General features: G+C 39.9%; 1 protein-coding gene across 1 annotated transcript; it reads left to right on the top strand.

The window, feature by feature from the left end:
• Positions 1-11,631: 11,631 nt before the first annotated feature.
• On the top strand, positions 11,632-12,396 carry LOC142471123 (olfactory receptor 6J1-like). Its single transcript, XM_075577916.1, has one exon. The coding sequence runs from the start codon at positions 11,632-11,634 to the stop codon at positions 12,394-12,396; it is 765 nt and encodes a 254-aa protein (XP_075434031.1).
• Positions 12,397-17,734: the final 5,338 nt, after the last annotated feature.

Here is a 17,734-nt window from a genome sequence, read left to right as displayed (position 1 = left end):
CATTGCAGCCTAGTAAATCCTTCTCATTATCATTTAACAGATCAGGCCCCCGTCAGCCAGGCATGAACCGTGGCTGGGAAGGCAAACGCAACGAAGCATGCAAGAGGTGAGCAGCGGCGGATTCCAGGTATCTGCCAGGTACAAACTGGGCATTTGCTCGAATAAAGTGTGTCGGTGCAGTACTTAAGGGTTGGACAATGAAGCAATCAGGTCCAGGATTGGCAATTCATTCAGCAATACAGGTTCAGATGAAGATATCATGAAAGACAATGGGTATAGGGCTTACACTTGTTTATATGGAGTTTCAGCCCCATACCTTAACCTTTGGGCGCCTGAATGTCTAGCAGACTTCTTTGTAGTCAGGAAACCCTTTTGTCTGTAAGTGTGAATTATGACACTTACAGACCACTCAGGCTCTGCGTTTCCCCGCCCTATTGTACATGTAATGGATTTTCTGGCTAGCCTGACCCACCCAATCTCACATTGGCCCCTGTGGTCTAACCAGTCCCCATTACATGGTAGTGTCTGGTGGTGCACCTGTTGGCAACAGGACTCCTGAGTCTTCCGCATGATGGTGTTTGGGGATTGTCAAACCAAACAGGCAGCTGAGATAGTGTGTGTGAGAGTCCTAAATATATCTAGTGCAGCGCCTCCACCTCATCAGGATCCCTGCGTCCACATGGGTATGGTTCTGATGAGGAACTCCTCTGTGGTGCCTTCCTCTGTGGAGTAACTTCACACTCACACACAAGGGTATCTTTAATCAAGGTCATCTTTATTTGCATGGTGGTATGGGCCAGCTGCCCCTCACAGCTTTCAGCTCAGCTGTGCATTCTCCTCAGTACTTCCCTTTGAAAGGTATGCCCTCCTAATGAATTGGAATCTCCCCTCCCCTAAGGGAGATTACACCTGTGCCAGGTCCCTGGACACAGTGTAGGCCTTGTACTGCTTGACCTTGTCTTAGCTGACTGCAAGTCTAAATATAGACTTGCTCTTGTAGAATCCTTTCCAGAACCACTAACTTTGGGCAGTGCTATGCCTTATATACCTCAGGAAACAGGCACATCTCTGATATCACTAACCGTGGACTCAGAGTATGTAGCCACTCCCATCAATACATATGACACCTCACCAGGATGTGAGTGCAAACCTCCATGATTACTGCTGGCAACCCTGTAACTTACCAGGCTTAATGCCAGCAGAAGGGAAAACTGTATGCCAAAATCTAGCACACTAAAACCCAAGTTTTGGTAGCAAAACAAAAGGTTTAGCTATGAATACTCTTGAGTAATGAGAAATTTAAAAAAAAAGCGCCACCTCAAACAGCACGTGGAAGCCGTCAGAAAACAGTAATGGGGGTAGAAATGGAAATTAGATTATGAAAGTTGACCTAAAAAAATTGACTATAGTCTTAAAATCCAGACTATATGGCTACATTCACAATCAGTGTGGTCAAGTAACTTTTCTCGGGCTTTCTACCAGCCTTGCAAAACAATATTTTCTTTAATATCTACACATATTAAAATAATTTGTTCTGTGGGTCTGAGCGGGTTGAAATTTGCCAGGTCCTCATGCCGGAGGACCTTTGCCATAGTTGCCAAATATCAGCCTACCACGACCTCCAGAACCTGAGATACAAAAAACAAGTTTAAATCCCCTATTAACTTTAATGCAGGATTCTCCGCTATAAGCTAAACGAAATCACAGCGTTTCACTCTCCTATTGAAATCAATGGGCTCCGCCGCTATAGGCTTTCAATGGAGCAACTTCGCCATTGAAGTCAATGGGACAAACCTTATTTTTTCACATTTGCCCGCACTCCGTCTGGTTGATCAGAGAGGGCTGGAAATGGCCATGCAGTCATGCCAGAACAGTGACTACATGCGACCAAAATCCCAGCCCTCTGGTCCTCACCGAACTGGAGATATAGGCTTACACTTTTCACACTTGCGGACTTAGCCATTTCAAAGCCACGCGGCTTTCCTCCATTGGAATCAATATGGCCCGTGCCTCCATAGGAAATTCATGGGCCGGCGCCGCTATAGGATTCAATGGACCTCCACTCCCTTTAGAGTCAATGCACGACCCTCGTGGCGAGCGCGACCCTTTACGGGGGTCCTTCATTCCCGGAACCGGTGGTGGTCGCGTGTGGGGGTTCCTAGGGTCTAGTGGCAAAAAGAATTTTATTCCTGGGTGCCCTAGAACCTAAGTTTCCCACGCCAATTGTATTTGAACTTGAACTAGTGTGATCAAAGCTCTTTTTTAGATATTGTATCCGCTTCTGCAGTCTGCGGCTTGGATCGCTGCCAACCTGTTCCTGGAGGTCGGTGTTGAGGAATCCCCATTGAAATGAATGTCTCCATTGACTTACAATGGGGAACCGCCGTTCCTCCTCTCGGGCGCCACCTGCAGGTCTTCTGATGAAAATGGATCCAAATCGCCAGTTTCCCCATAGGATCATATGGCGCTGCAACAGCGACCTATGGGGAGCTGCAAAATGGAGCCTGCAAAGGCGGGAAAATGGAACTAAGGGCTATAATCACTCCTTAACTATTAACCCTTTCCCTCCCGTATCAATCCCAGTGTATTTGTTGGTGCAGACACTGGAATGGGAACAATACATATTTACAGGGGAAAACACATTTGGGTGCTGAAGCAGGGTAAAAACACATTACTGGACCGCAGTCCAGTTAACCCCTTGCCTCCCAAGTGAGAGCAGGGGGTGGCCAAATGGGGTGTAACCCCTTTAATACCGGGCCAAATCCCCTCTCCCATGACACCCCCCCCCCCAACCTCCCTGGCGACACATCTCCCTGCCCCCCCCCCCCCCCCATGCTGCTTGATGTAGTGCAGTGAGATTTGTCTCTGTCTGTATATATCTGTGTGTCTGTCTGTGTGTGTTGTACATATGTGTGTGTGTGTCTGTCTCCTCCCCCCCCTCCCCCGCTGGCGGCACATCTCCCCGCGCTGCTGTGGCATGTCCCCTCACTGCCAAATCCACAGCAGAATGTCCAGTGAAAGTTTTGTTGTGCCCGTGGTGCCATTTCTGGGATTTCGATGCTTTGGACATACAAACAAACGGACTGAATCCAACTGAGAATTATAGTATATATACATATATACATATATACTGTGTATATGTGTATATATATATGTGTGTATATATATACATATATATCTGAAAAAACAAAAGAAAAACAGGCCACTCCTTGTGTATTAAAGTACAAAAAATATTTTATAGGACTATAACATAAAAAGCGCAATCACAAACAGAGCATAAAATCAAGCATTTATGAGATATACTCAATCGCCATAGACTGCCGAGTTCAACGCCAGCCGTTCCTTTGGTGCCTCCTCTGCTGTATGGGTACTACTGGCACCGGATGATGTTATCACTCAGCGTCCCGTTGAAGGTATCCTCCGGTAACAGCACCTTCAGCTGACACTATCCAACACGAAACACTGCATACACCGCAGTCAGGGGGGAAACCGGCAGCCCAAAAGCAGTCCTCAATAGCCACAAGTGTAATCTCTCTGCCCGTGAGTAATAGCTAGCCTGCTCGCTACTTTAGGAATCGCCCTACGCGTTTCGTCACTAATGACTTTGTCAGGGGATACTTCTATTGGTCACAATGATACATTTATATCCAGACAGACGTTGTGATTAACCAATGAGAATGATGGGAAGATACCTTACATCACACACAGTTTAACCCTATTGCATTACCGGACAGCAGTGTTACCCATTCTAAAAACATAACGGAAAATCGTTTACTATATATAGATAAGATATTGCAGCACTGTGAACAATGTGTACAAATACAAACACTATAGACTTTGTATTAGAGGGATACAATATACATTAGTATACTAAAGACCAACTTACTAAGGTAAACAAAAGATATATATATATACAATCATATTAATAATAATAATCACACATATCAGATAATCATTGAATCTTCAAAAGAGATCACAATAAACACGATAGCTTGCCTAATAAGGAAAAGATAAGTTTCATTATCAAAAATACTTTCATAAACAATAAAATCCCAATAACAATAGAATCATGAACGAGAGGAGCAGAAAGGAAGAAACAAGGACAGAAGAGATGGACGGGGCCACAACCCTTGTAATAATATTGGTATTTATATAACAAATGCATATATATATATATATATATATATATATATATATATATATATATATATATATATATATATATATATATATATATATATATATGTATGTATGTATGTATGTATGTATGTATATATATATATATATATATATATATATATATATATATATATATATATATATATATGCACATACAGTATATGTTTATACACTACCATAAATTTATTTATAATGTGTATAAAAAAACACATATATATATATATATATATATATAAAATATAAAAAAATATATATAAATATTTATTTATATACTTACTATTTTAATTTGTGTGTTAAATTATTCATTCATTATGTCTATATGGGCAAAAGGAGCACCAGCAGCAAAACCAAAGATCAAAGATGTACAGTATCTCATTCTCGTTGATACCATAACTCTAAACCACAATACTGATATCAATACAATCCCTTTGGATATAAAGTACCTAGGACATAAATCCAGTATAAAAGTTTTTAATGATCTAGCTTTTTTAAAAACAAGGTCCACACGGTTCGATGCTTCAGCTTTTTTGAAGGCTTGATCAACCAATTGCATATCATAGCCTTTTTCTTGAAATGTATCCTTCAAAACATGACCTTGGTATCTAAAATCCACATTTCTCGAGCAGTTGCGCCTAATCCTATAAAATTGACTCTTAGGCACATTATCTAGCCATTTGTTATAGTGATTACTACTATATTGGAGAAAGCAGTTTGTCGACACTGGTTTGAAATGAGTTCTACTTTGGATTGTCATATCATTCCTGTCGACAAATAAATCAAGTTCCAAAAATGTGATCGTATCCTGGTTGATGATATGCGTGCATTTAAGTCCCATCAGATTATCATTAAAGGAAGTGAGTATGTGATCTAATACGTGACTCTCCCCATCCCAAATAATAAGGATGTCGTCAATGAAGCGACCATAGAATACCAGGCTCGCGCCCAGACGTGCGTTCCCCCATACATGGAGGTCCTCCCACAACCCCATTAAGAGGTTGGCAAAGCTGGGGGCAAACCTGGTACCCATGGCCGTTCCACACACCTGTAGAAAAAATGTGTAATTGAAAAGAAAATAATTGTAACATAAAATGAATTTTATACGGGATTTAATAAAATTACGTTGTGCCAAATGTAGGGAAGGTTCTATTATTAAAAAGTGCTCAACAGCCTTAATCCCCTTATCGTGATCTATAGAAGTGTATAGTGAACTCACATCACACGTGGCCCAACAGAATGTGTCCTTCCAGGCAATGGTAGAGGTGGACTCAATGACATGCAAGGTGTCTCTTATGTATGATTTTAACAGTTGTACATACGGTTGCAAATAGAAGTCCACATACTGAGACACACTTGAAGTCATTGAACCCACCCCCGATATGTTAGGCCTGCCTGGAGGCTCTTTCAGCTTTAGTGATAATACCTTCACCCTGTGCTTCCTGAAGAAGAGAAATATACTCTAACTGATAAACTTTCACAGGATCATCAACCAGGATACGGCAGGACAAACTGTCCTGCAGGAGACGTCCCGCCTCCAAAAGGTAATCTTGGCGATCCTGCAGGACAATTGCGCCCCCCTTGTCAGCTTGTCTCACAATGAGTTCAGAATTGGTCCTGATGATACTAATGCCAATTCTTCCTCCCTTGTAAGATTTTTATGAATATGTCTGGTTGTATTCTGGCACAACTGCTCAAGATCTTTTAGAACCAGCGTGTAGAACGTATCGATAAAATTACCATTCGATTGGTATGGAAAATATGTAGATTTTGACACAAATGGTGAATGTTTAAATTCCAAAGTCAGATCCACGTCCAAACCCTCTCTCTCAACTAATCTACTTGACCCATCTATATAATCTGAGTGAAGCGTAAAATTTAACAACGGATCATTCCCCTTAGAGTTCAAAGTGATATTATCTAATTCACTTAGAGGTTTGGCAGATTATACTGTATATATATACTATATATACAAACACACACACACATATACATATACACACTTTTCCAGGGGAAGCAAGTCTCGTGTACATGTGTGTGTATATGTATATGTGTGTGTATATGAATCAAACACTCAGGGCTATATATCCGGAGTAACAGCCAAAGCACCCGGTGTAACAGCCAAACCGCCCGGTGTAACAGCCAAACTGCCCGGAGTAACAGCCAAACCACCCGGCGTAACAGCCAAACAGCCCGGTGTAACAGCCAAAATACCCGGTGTAACAGCCAAACCGCCCGGAGTAACAGCCAAACCGCCCGGTGTAACAGCCAAACCGCCCGGAGTAACAGCCAAACCGCCCAGGGTAACAGCAAAACCATCCAGTGTAACAGCCAAACCATCCGGTGTAACAGCCAAACCGCCCGGTGTAACAGCAAAACCATTCGGTGTAACAGCCAAACCATCCGGTGTAACAGCCAAACACCCTGGTGTAACAGCCAAACCACCCGGTGTAACAGCTATGCCGCCCGGTATAATAGCCAAACCACCCGGTGTAAAAGCCAAACCGCCCGGTGTAATAGCCAAACCATCCGGTGTAACAGAAAAACCACCCGTGTAACAGAAAAACCACCCGGTGTAACAGTCAACCTCCCGGTGTAACAGAAAAACCTCCCGGTGTAACAGTCAAACCACCCGATGTAACAGCCAAACCTCCCAGTGTAACAGAAAAACCACCCGGTGTAAAAAAAAACACCCGGTATAACAGCCAAACCCCCCAATGTAACAGATTAACCACCCGGTGTAACATAAAAACCACCCGGTGTAACAGCCAAACCTCCCGGTGTAACAGAAAAACCTCCCGGTGTAACAGAAAAACCACCCGGTATAACAGACAAACCTCCCGGTGTAACAGAAAAACCACGCGATATAACAGTCAAACCTCCCGGTGTAACAGCCAAACCTCCCGGTGTAACAGAAAAACCACACAGTGTAAAAGTCAAAACACCCGGTGTAACAGCCAAACCACCCCGTGTAACAGATTAACCACCCGGTGTAACATAAAAACCACCCGGTATAACAGACAAACCTCCCGGTGTAACAGCCAAACCACCCGGTGTAACAGAAAAACCACCCGGTGTAACAGCCAAACCACCCTGTGTAACAGATTAACCACCCGGTGTAACAGAAAAACCACCCGGTATAACAGACAAACCTCCCGGTGTAACAGCCAAACCACCCGGTGTAACAGAAAAACCACCCGGTGTAACAGCCAAACCACCCAGTGGATCAGCCAAACTGCCCGGTGTAACAGCCAAACCGCCCGGTGTAACAGCCAAACCACCCAGTGTAACAGCCAAACCACCCGCTGTAACAGCCAAACCACCCGGTGGATCAGCCAAGCCACCCGGTGTAACAGCCAAACAACCCGGTGTAACAGCCAAACCATCCGGTGTAACAGCCAAACCATCCGGTGTAACAAAATAAACACCCAGTGTAACAGAAAAACCACCCAGGGAACAGCCAAACCACCTGGTGTAACAGAAAAACCGCCCGGTGTAACAACCAAACCACCCGGTGTAAAAGCCAAACCACTCGGTGTAACAGCCAAACCACTTGGTGTAACAGCCAAACCGCTCAGTGTAACAGCCAAACCGCCCAGTGTAACAGCCAATCTGCCCGGGTGTAACAGCCAAACCATCCGTTGTAACAGCCAAACCGCCCGGTGTAACAGCCAAACTGCCCGTTGTAACAGCCAAACGACCCGGTGTAACAGCCAAACCGCCCAGTGTAAGAGCCAAACCCCCCGGTGTAACAGCCAAACTGCCCGGTGTAACAGCTAAGCTGCCCGGTGTAACAGCTAAGCTGCCCGGAGTGTGCTTGCTTTAGAAGAGGAACGACCTGAGTTGGTGCTAACTCCATCCCCGGTCAGCCTTATGGATTTTGCTCTCTCACCAAACCCAGATTTCCGGCTCTGGATGTAACTCGCGATACCGATCTCACCGGCCTTCAGGAGGTGTTAAGTAAAGGTGAGTTTCTAGACGCAGTTTGCATACCCGAGATACGAGAATAGCAGTGAATTTGAGGGTTTCTGGCCGAGTGACATGGACATGCTTAATGAGTTATGTGCTAAGCCCCAAGATAGGGAAATAATCATTATATAACACAGCATGTTCATTAGCACTGGGTAGAGATACTCTCTATAACTATATAGCTATATACATCAGCATGTTCTTAATTCGTGGACAAATGCTCATCATACATATAAAGCATGACATATTCATCATCAGTGTATAGATACTTATCACAACTATACAGTGCTGCCTGTTTATAATAATATAAAGTATTATTGGAATTACAATATTTGGGCCGATCCCTTTGAATGTCCCAGAATGGTCACAATACCCCATAAGGGTTAAATTAATATTAACATAACACAACTTTTCCAACACAGATGATGAAATGTTTTTATTATTATTACAATTGGTTTGTCAGTTTTATCAGGGGGTTAATCAAAATGCAAATCTCATATGAGTTAATCATCGTGAGGATAACAACTCCGTACAGACGTACCTATGGATTCACCTGTAATTGGCCATGATGGGATTCAGTGCAGAGATCCACGTGGTCCCATACTGTATCTCTACACTGTAATAAGAGAATATAAATACGTGAGCCCTGTGAGCATTTCCACCACTCTTCATATGGGAGCAGAAGACCCGGCCATTAAACCGACCAACTAAAGGCTTCCTGTAACCTTGTCTCATTTCCTCTACTCTTCCCGGGGGACATTGTTCCAGCATTGTGGGGAAATCTGCCACACATCAGGACTGAAATTTGAAACTTTTGAACATTAACCTCTGCTGTCCTGTATCACCGACGTGGAATTGTGGTAAGTTAAGATATTCTACTTAGTGCTGGAGGTTGTACACACACATGTGCAAAACTTTCCAAAATACATTACCGTTTATGTTTTTTTTACCAAAATGTATTATTCCCAGAGAACCAGTTGGCAGAGCTTTAAAGGGCTAAAAGTTTCTAAGAAATCCCACATTTTCACCATCAAATCCCTGTTTTTCCAATGACAATATTTGCAATGGATACGCCAAGCATTTTCTCCTCCCCAGAAGAACACCATGTCCTGGCTCTGGATGGGAGTTAGTACCATTAAGTGAGATGCTTGGTGACTCTGTGACCGTGCTGTGATTGAGGTAAATTAACAAGAATAGGAAGAGTGTGAGATTTATTTAATAATAGCTGAGGGTTACATAACAGAATTGCTTTTCCTGGTGCCCCCGAGTTCTCTAAACAATATGTGAGATGGGAAATGGGCAGCAAGACATTCATAGGTTATCTCAGTGTGTGTAATGCAGCAGGTGGGGGTATAATGCTATTAATTTCACATATTACTGTGTTGTTCAAAGGACAATACCTTGTTGCACATAACATCACATACAGAAGTCTTATTAGAGGGATGGAGATGGCCTCAGCTGGCTTTATCTCTGTCCCCCGGAGTCCATGATGGCACAATCCATTCTCAGTATATTGTATTAAACACCATATAATATGGGGGCTCCCAAGATCAGCGCACATTGTTCTGCGCAGGTTCAGGAAATGATTTTTCAGGCTAAAGATCTGGAAAATATTACAAGTAAAAATGTTAATATTAACAATAGTCTCTATAATACATATTCTGCATCACTTCAGATTGGTGTGAAAATGCATCTAGCTATACTTTTTACATAGAAGGTTTGAAAACACTGGGTAACACATTATTTATATGGAACATATATGAATATTTATCTGGGGTTCCAAGCACGTCCTTGGGTTTGTTTAAATTGTAAAATATAATACATTTGATATGATCATTTTTGATCATACATATATCAAAATTAACATGTAATGTAGTGTTTGCTAGATTCAATGTATCTTATACTGCAACACTACATAAAGTCATAACATGTACAGATCTGTAATACACTTTATGGTATAATACATTACAATATATATTTCTCTGAGCTTTGTACTTATTAGAACGGTCCCACCTAGATTATTACTGAAACCAAATGTTTATGTTAGTATTAAAGTTAAATGTACAGTAACCAAGTATGTTTGGATGGCAACAATATGAAAAATACAAATTAGTAATTCAAATGCATCTGCTTTTTAACTTGTTTATTAATGACCTTGAGGTCGGCATAGAGAGCAAAGTCTCCATCTTTGCGGATGATACTAAATTGTGTAAGGTAGTAGAATCAGAGCAGGATGTAATTTCTCTTCAGAAGGACTCGGAGAGACTGGAAACTTGGGCAAGTAAATGCAGATGAGGTTTAATACAGATAAATGTAAGGTTATGCATTTGGGATGCAAGAATAAAAAGGCGACTTACAAATTAAATGGAGATATATTGGGGGAATCCTTGATGGAGTTAATTTAGGTGTGCTTGTAGATAGCAGTCTCTTAGCAATAGTGCCCAAAGTCATGCAGTAGCTGCAAAGGCAAACAATATCTTATCTTGCATCAAACGGACAATGGATGGAAGGGAAGTAAACATACTTATGCCCCATTATAAAGCATTAGTATGACCACACCTTGAATATGGAGTACAATTTTGGGCACCACTCCTTAGAAAAGACATTATGGAACTAGAGAGAGTGCTGAGAAGAGCCACCAAATTAATAAAGGGGATGGACAATCTAACTTATGAGGAGAGGCTAGCTAAATTAAATTTATTCACATTAGAAAAGAGGCGTCTATGAGGGGATATGATAACTATATACAAATATATTCGGGGACAATACAAGGAGCTTTCAAAAGAACTATTCATCCCACGGGCAGTACAAAGGACTCGGGGCCAACCCTTACGGTTGGAGGAAAGGAGATTTCACAGCAACAAAGGAAAGGGTTCTTTACAGTAAGGGCAGTTACAGTGTGGGATTCATTACCCATGGAGACTGTGATGGCAGATACAATAGATTTGTTAAAAAAAAAGTTGGACATCTTTTTAGATAGGAAAGGTATACAGGGATATACTGTACCAAATAAGTATACATGGGAAGGATATTGATCCAGGGATTAATCTGATTGCCAATTCTTGGAGTCAGGAAGGAATTTATTTTTCCCCTTATGATATATCATTGAATGATATGACTCTGGGGTTTTTTTGTTTGCCTTCCTCTGGATAAATAAGTAAGTATAGATATAGGATAAAGTATCTGTTGCCTAAATTTAGCATAGGTTGAACTTGATGGACCTAGGTCTTTTTTCAACCTTATCTACTATGTAACTATGTAAATTGCATCAAAGCCAGCAGCATCACTATATTTAATGGGATTTACTAAGGGACTGTGTGTTTGGGACACTTTCTTCACCAGTTTTGCTACCTGGAAACTTTGATAAATACCCCACCCCCCTACATTGTACCTACCTGTAGTAATATACTTTGTGTGTTTCTATGTGAGATGTAACAATAACAGTATATTACGCACTATAAGGACGTATCCCCTTTATACCATCAGGCGATGTGTGATGGGGAGAACCTGGCTACAGTCACAGAGCTCCAGCTTCTGGGATCCCAGAGACGTCACAGCCTGAAGACCACTGTCTTCTGCCTGTCCCTTGTGAGTCACTTTGTGACAGTACATGGACATCTCCTGATCACTGCTTTAGTGCCATCGGGGCACCAGCTACACTCTCCCATCTACTTCTTCCTTAGAAATTTGTCCACATCTGACATGATACATAACACAAGTATTGTCCCTAACATGCTACATGTCACAGGGAGAGGTGGAGGCTCCATATCTGTCATTGATAACATCTCACAGTTTTACCTCTACAGAACATTAAGTGGTGAAGAACGCTCTCTTCTTACAGTGATGTCCTATGACCGATATGTGGACATTTGTGATATCAGGCCATGGATTTTAGGATTTTTAACACCATGGATTGCAGTGATTTTCATATACAGGTATCAGGCTCTGTTTTGGGGATCCATGGTAACTGATCGTTACTACTGTGATATTGTACCTCTTCTGAACTTTTCTATCCCAAACACTTGGGTGGTAGAGATGGAAACTATAATGGCATACGTTCCTGTGATGCTCCTTTCATATATATTCATTGTGGCAAGTTATCTACCAGTTATTCTCACCGTCCCTAGGATTCCCTTCTCCTCTGTGACACAGACGTTCTTCTCTCCCGGCCTTTCTCCTCTCACTGCTGTGTCCATATTTTACGCGACAATGATAGCTGAGTTTGTGGTACCACCCAATAAAGATTTATTGTAAGTAACCGTTTGTGCTTTGGTGACTCCATTGTTTAACTTCATCATGTACATTTGGGGTAATCCAGTGGTTTGGGGAAGTTTGAGTAATTGTATCAGGCGGACAGGTGAGAAACAGACACTTAAACAGATCAGGTGCTAACATATACATCAGCGTAGTACAATATGGGGGTAGGGACATGAGGTGGGGGCCTCTCAGCGTGGTATTAACCATAAATACATTGTATTAGGTGACAGGTGAGAAACAGACACTTACACAGATACGGTGTTACTTTGCGCTCCTCCTGAATATCTCTTTATACCGTGTATATTGTTCCTTATCTCCCTCCTTCTGCCCCTTAATGTAACTGCAGCACCAGCCCCTACATGTTTGGTGCAATCACTTATCTTTCTTCTTGGGGGGATATCTTACCTTCAGGGGGACCCTGTTTATAAGAATCCCTGTAATTATCAGGGTGGCAGTGAGAACCTCTATAAAACCCTTATTAGTCTGTGTATTGTACATACGTATGGCCATGTCTACTAAGACATGCTACTCCATTACACATTAGCAGCTGGAAGACCCCTTACAGCCTAATTCCCTGAATGGGTTATAAAGGGGCATATTATCTAAGCAGTGCTATCTTATGGAGTGACATCGCTTAGTTAATATGGATTATAATGTTTATATTTGAGCTTGTTTGGTACATCAATGGTATTCAACAAATACATTTCCTCTTCTTCAGATAACTTCCAATGCTCCTGAGATATATCCGACTATGTAGGAGAGGTCACTGGCATTGTCTCCTCGGGCAGATTGTCACCTTTACATGAAGTTTCATTTAATGCTTCAACTGTAAGATATTCAGCAAATAGAATATTCAGTGTTTTATCACATTCTACAAAAACAGAGCAAATGAAGTAGCCGTATATAGATAGGTACAGACACACCAATTGCCAAAAAAGGGAAACCGTGTAGAAGTCCTGGTGCTGGCTAACCCACCCAAGCCCCAATATTCCAACTGAGGGCGCAAACCCAGTATGTCACACACAAGATGGCGACACACAGGTTTAGGTGCATAAAAGCTTGCTGAGACGTGACTCCATGCTTGTAGCAGAGCAAATAACGTTTCAGGGACACAGCCCCTTCCTCAGAGAGTTGACACCCATTATCTAAGGAAGGGCTGTGTCCCCAAAACGTTATTTGTTCTGCTACAAGCTTTGAGTCAAGTCTCAGCAATCTTTTCTTGCACCTAAACCTGTGTGCCGCCATCTTGTGTGTGATATACTGAAGCAAATGAAATATAGCAGAATTTCCATCATGTCTCTTATTTGGAAACACTTATATACTTTACGTTAATATAATCTGGGACCCAAGATTGAGAAGAAGGGGAAGGAAGACATTTTGGAAAACTGTATCTTGATGGAATCAACAAAGTACATAATGGAAGTATTCTTTGTAGTATGATAGGTGGAAGTATTCTTTGTAGTATTATACTGTAGATGGAAGTATTCTTTGTAGTATGATAGGTGGAAGTATTCTTTGTAGTATGATAGAAGTATTCTTTGTAGTATGATTGGTGGACGTATTCTTTGTAGTGACAGGTGGAAGTAGTCTTTGTAGTATGAAACGTGGAAGTATTCTTTGTAATATGATAGATGGAAGAATTCTTTGTAGTATGATAGGTGGAAGTATTCTTTGTAGTATTATACTGTAGGTGGAAGTATTCTTTGTAGTATGATAGGTGGAAGTATTCTTTATAGTATGAAAGGTGGAAGTATTCTTTGTAGTATGATAGATAGAAGTATTCTTTGTAGTTTGATAGGCGGACATATTCTTTGTAGTGATAGGTGGAAGTAGTCTTTGTAGTATGATAGGTGGAAGTATTCTTTGTAGTATGATAGATGGAAGTATTCTTTGTAGTATGATAGGTGGAAGTATTCTTTGTAGTATTATACTGTAGGTGGAAGTATTCTTTGTAGTATGATAGGTGGAAGTATAATTTATAGTATGAAAGGTGGAAGTATTCTTTGTAGTATGATAGATGGAAGTATTCTTTGTAGTATGATTTGTGGACGTATTCTTTGTAGTGATAGGTGGAAGTAGTCTTTGTAGTATGATAGGTGGAAGTTTTCTTTGTAGTATGATAGATGGAAGTATTCTTTGTAGTATGATAGGTGGAAGTATTCTTTGTAGTATGATAGGTGGAAGTATTCTTTGTAGTATGATAGGTGGAAGTATTCTTTGTAGTATGATAGATGGAAGTATTCTTTGTAGTATGATAGGTGGAAGTATTCTTTGTAGTATGATAGGTGAAAGTATTCTTTGTAGTATGATAGGTGGAAGTATTCTTTGTAGTATGATAGATGGAAGTATTCTTTGTAGTATGATAGGTGGAAGTATTCTTTGTAGTATGATAGGTGGAAGTATTCTTTGTAGTATGATAGGTGGAAGTATTCTTTGTAGTATGATAGGTGGAAGTATTCTTTGTAGTATGATAGATGGAAGTATTCTTTGTAGTATGATAGGTGGAAGTATTCTTTGAAGTATGATAGGTGGAAGTATTCTTTGTAGTATGATAGGTGGAAGTATTCTTTGTAGTATGATAGGTGGAAGTATTCTTTGTAGTATGATAGGTGGAAGTATTCTTTGTAGTATGAGAGGTGGAAGTATTCTTTGTAGTATGATAGATGGAAGTATTCTTTGTAATATGATAGATGGAAGTATTCTTTGTAGTATGATAGGTGGAAGTATTCTTTGTAGTATTATACTGTAGGTGGAAGTATTCTTTGTAGTATGATAGGTGGAAGTATTCTTTATAGTATGAAAGGTGGAAGTATTCTTTGTAGTATGATAGATAGAAGTATTCTTTGTAGTTTGATAGGCGGACATATTCTTTGTAGTGATAGGTGGAAGCAGTCTTTGTAGTATGATAGGTGGAAGTATTCTTTGTAGTATGATAGATGGAAGTATTCTTTGTAGTATGATAGGTGGAAGTATTCTTTGTAGTATTATACTGTAGGTGGAAGTATTCTTTGTAGTATGATAGGTGGAAGTATAATTTATAGTATGAAAGGTGGAAGTATTCTTTGTAGTATGATAGATGGAAGTATTCTTTGTAGTATGATTTGTGGACGTATTCTTTGTAGTGATAGGTGGAAGTAGTCTTTGTAGTATGATAGGTGGAAGTTTTCTTTGTAGTATGATAGATGGAAGTATTCTTTGTAGTATGATAGGTGGAAGTATTCTTTGTAGTATGATAGGTGGAAGTATTCTTTGTAGTATGATAGGTGGAAGTATTCTTTGAAGTATGATAGGTGGAAGTATTCTTTGTAGTATGATAGGTGGAAGTATTCTTTGTAGTATGATAGGTGGAAGTATTCTTTGTAGTATGATAGGTGGAAGTATTCTTTGTAGTATGAGAGGTGGAAGTATTCTTTGTAGTATGATAGATGGAAGTATTCTTTGTAATATGATAGATGGAAGTATTCTTTGTAGTATGATAGGTGGAAGTATTCTTTGTAGTATTATACTGTAGGTGGAAGTATTCTTTGTAGTATGATAGGTGGAAGTATTCTTTATAGTATGAAAGGTGGAAGTATTCTTTGTAGTATGATAGATAGAAGTATTCTTTGTAGTTTGATAGGCGGACATATTCTTTGTAGTGATAGGTGGAAGTAGTCTTTGTAGTATGATAGGTGGAAGTATTCTTTGTAGTATGATAGATGGAAGTATTCTTTGTAGTATGATAGGTGGAAGTATTCTTTGTAGTATTATACTGTAGGTGGAAGTATTCTTTGTAGTATGATAGGTGGAAGTATAATTTATAGTATGAAAGGTGGAAGTATTCTTTGTAGTATGATAGATGGAAGTATTCTTTGTAGTATGATTTGTGGACGTATTCTTTGTAGTGATAGGTGGAAGTAGTCTTTGTAGTATGATAGGTGGAAGTTTTCTTTGTAGTATGATAGATGGAAGTATTCTTTGTAGTATGATAGGTGGAAGTATTCTTTGTAGTATGATAGGTGGAAGTATTCTTTGTAGTATGATAGGTGGAAGTATTCTTTGTAGTATGATAGATGGAAGTATTCTTTGTAGTATGATAGGTGGAAGTATTCTTTGTAGTATGATAGGTGAAAGTATTCTTTGTAGTATGATAGGTGGAAGTATTCTTTGTAGTATGATAGATGGAAGTATTCTTTGTAGTATGATAGGTGGAAGTATTCTTTGTAGTATGATAGGTGGAAGTATTCTTTGTAGTATGATAGGTGGAAGTATTCTTTGTAGTATGATAGGTGGAAGTATTCTTTGTAGTATGATAGATGGAAGTATTCTTTGTAGTATGATAGGTGGAAGTATTCTTTGAAGTATGATAGGTGGAAGTATTCTTTGTAGTATGATAGGTGGAAGTATTCTTTGTAGTATGATAGGTGGAAGTATTCTTTGTAGTATGATAGGTGGAAGTATTCTTTGTAGTATGAGAGGTGGAAGTATTCTTTGTAGTATGATAGATGGAAGTATTCTTTGTAGTATGATAGGTGGAAGTATTCTTTGTAGTGATAGGTGGAAGTATTCTTTGTAGTATGATAGGTGGAAGTATTCTTTGTAGTATGATAGATGGAAGTAGTCTTTGTAGTATGATAGGTGGAAGAATTCTTTGTAGTATGATAGATGGAAGTATTCTTTGTAGTATGATAGATGGAAGTATTCTTTGTAGTATGAGAGGTGGAAGTATTCTTTGTAATATGATAGATGGAAGTATTCTTTGTAGTATGAGAGGTGGAAGTATTCTTTGTAATATGATAGATGGAAGTATTCTTTGTAGTATGATAGGTGGAAGTATTCTTTGTAGTGATAGGTGGAAGTAGTCTTTGTAGTATGATAGGTGGAAGTATTCTTTGTAGTATGATAGATGGAAGTTTTCTTTGTAGTATGATAGGTGGAAGTATTCTTTGTAGTATGATAGGTGGAAGTATTCTTTGTAGTATGATAGGTGGAAGTATTCTTAGTAGTATGATAGGTGGAAGTATTCTTTGTAGTATGATAGATGGAAGTATTCTTTGTAGTATGATAGGTGGAAGTATACTTTGTAGTATGATAGGTGGAAGTATTCTTTGTAGTATGATAGGTGAAAGTATTCTTTGTAGTATGATAGGTGGAAGTATTCTTTGTAGTATGATAGGTGGAAGTATTCTTTGTAGTATGATAGATGGAAGTATTCTTTGTAGTATGATAGGTGGAAGTATTCTTTGTAGTATGATAGGTGAAAGTATTCTTTGTAGTATGATAGGTGGAAGTATTCTTTGTAGTATGATAGATGGAAGTATTCTTTGTAGTATGATAGGTGGAAGTATTCTTTGTA

Source organism: Ascaphus truei, chromosome 20 (genome assembly GCF_040206685.1).
Source record: "Ascaphus truei isolate aAscTru1 chromosome 20, aAscTru1.hap1, whole genome shotgun sequence".
In the NCBI taxonomy this organism is placed as follows: Eukaryota; Metazoa; Chordata; class Amphibia; order Anura; family Ascaphidae; genus Ascaphus; species Ascaphus truei.
Note: the sequence above shows the minus strand (reverse complement) of the source record. Positions and strands in the feature narration are given on the sequence as shown.

Bases quoted from the DNA above. Each gene is read 5' to 3' on its own strand.
- LOC142471123 (XM_075577916.1), top strand. From the start codon at position 11,632: ATGTGTGATGGGGAGAACCTGGCTACAGTCACAGAGCTCCAGCTTCTG.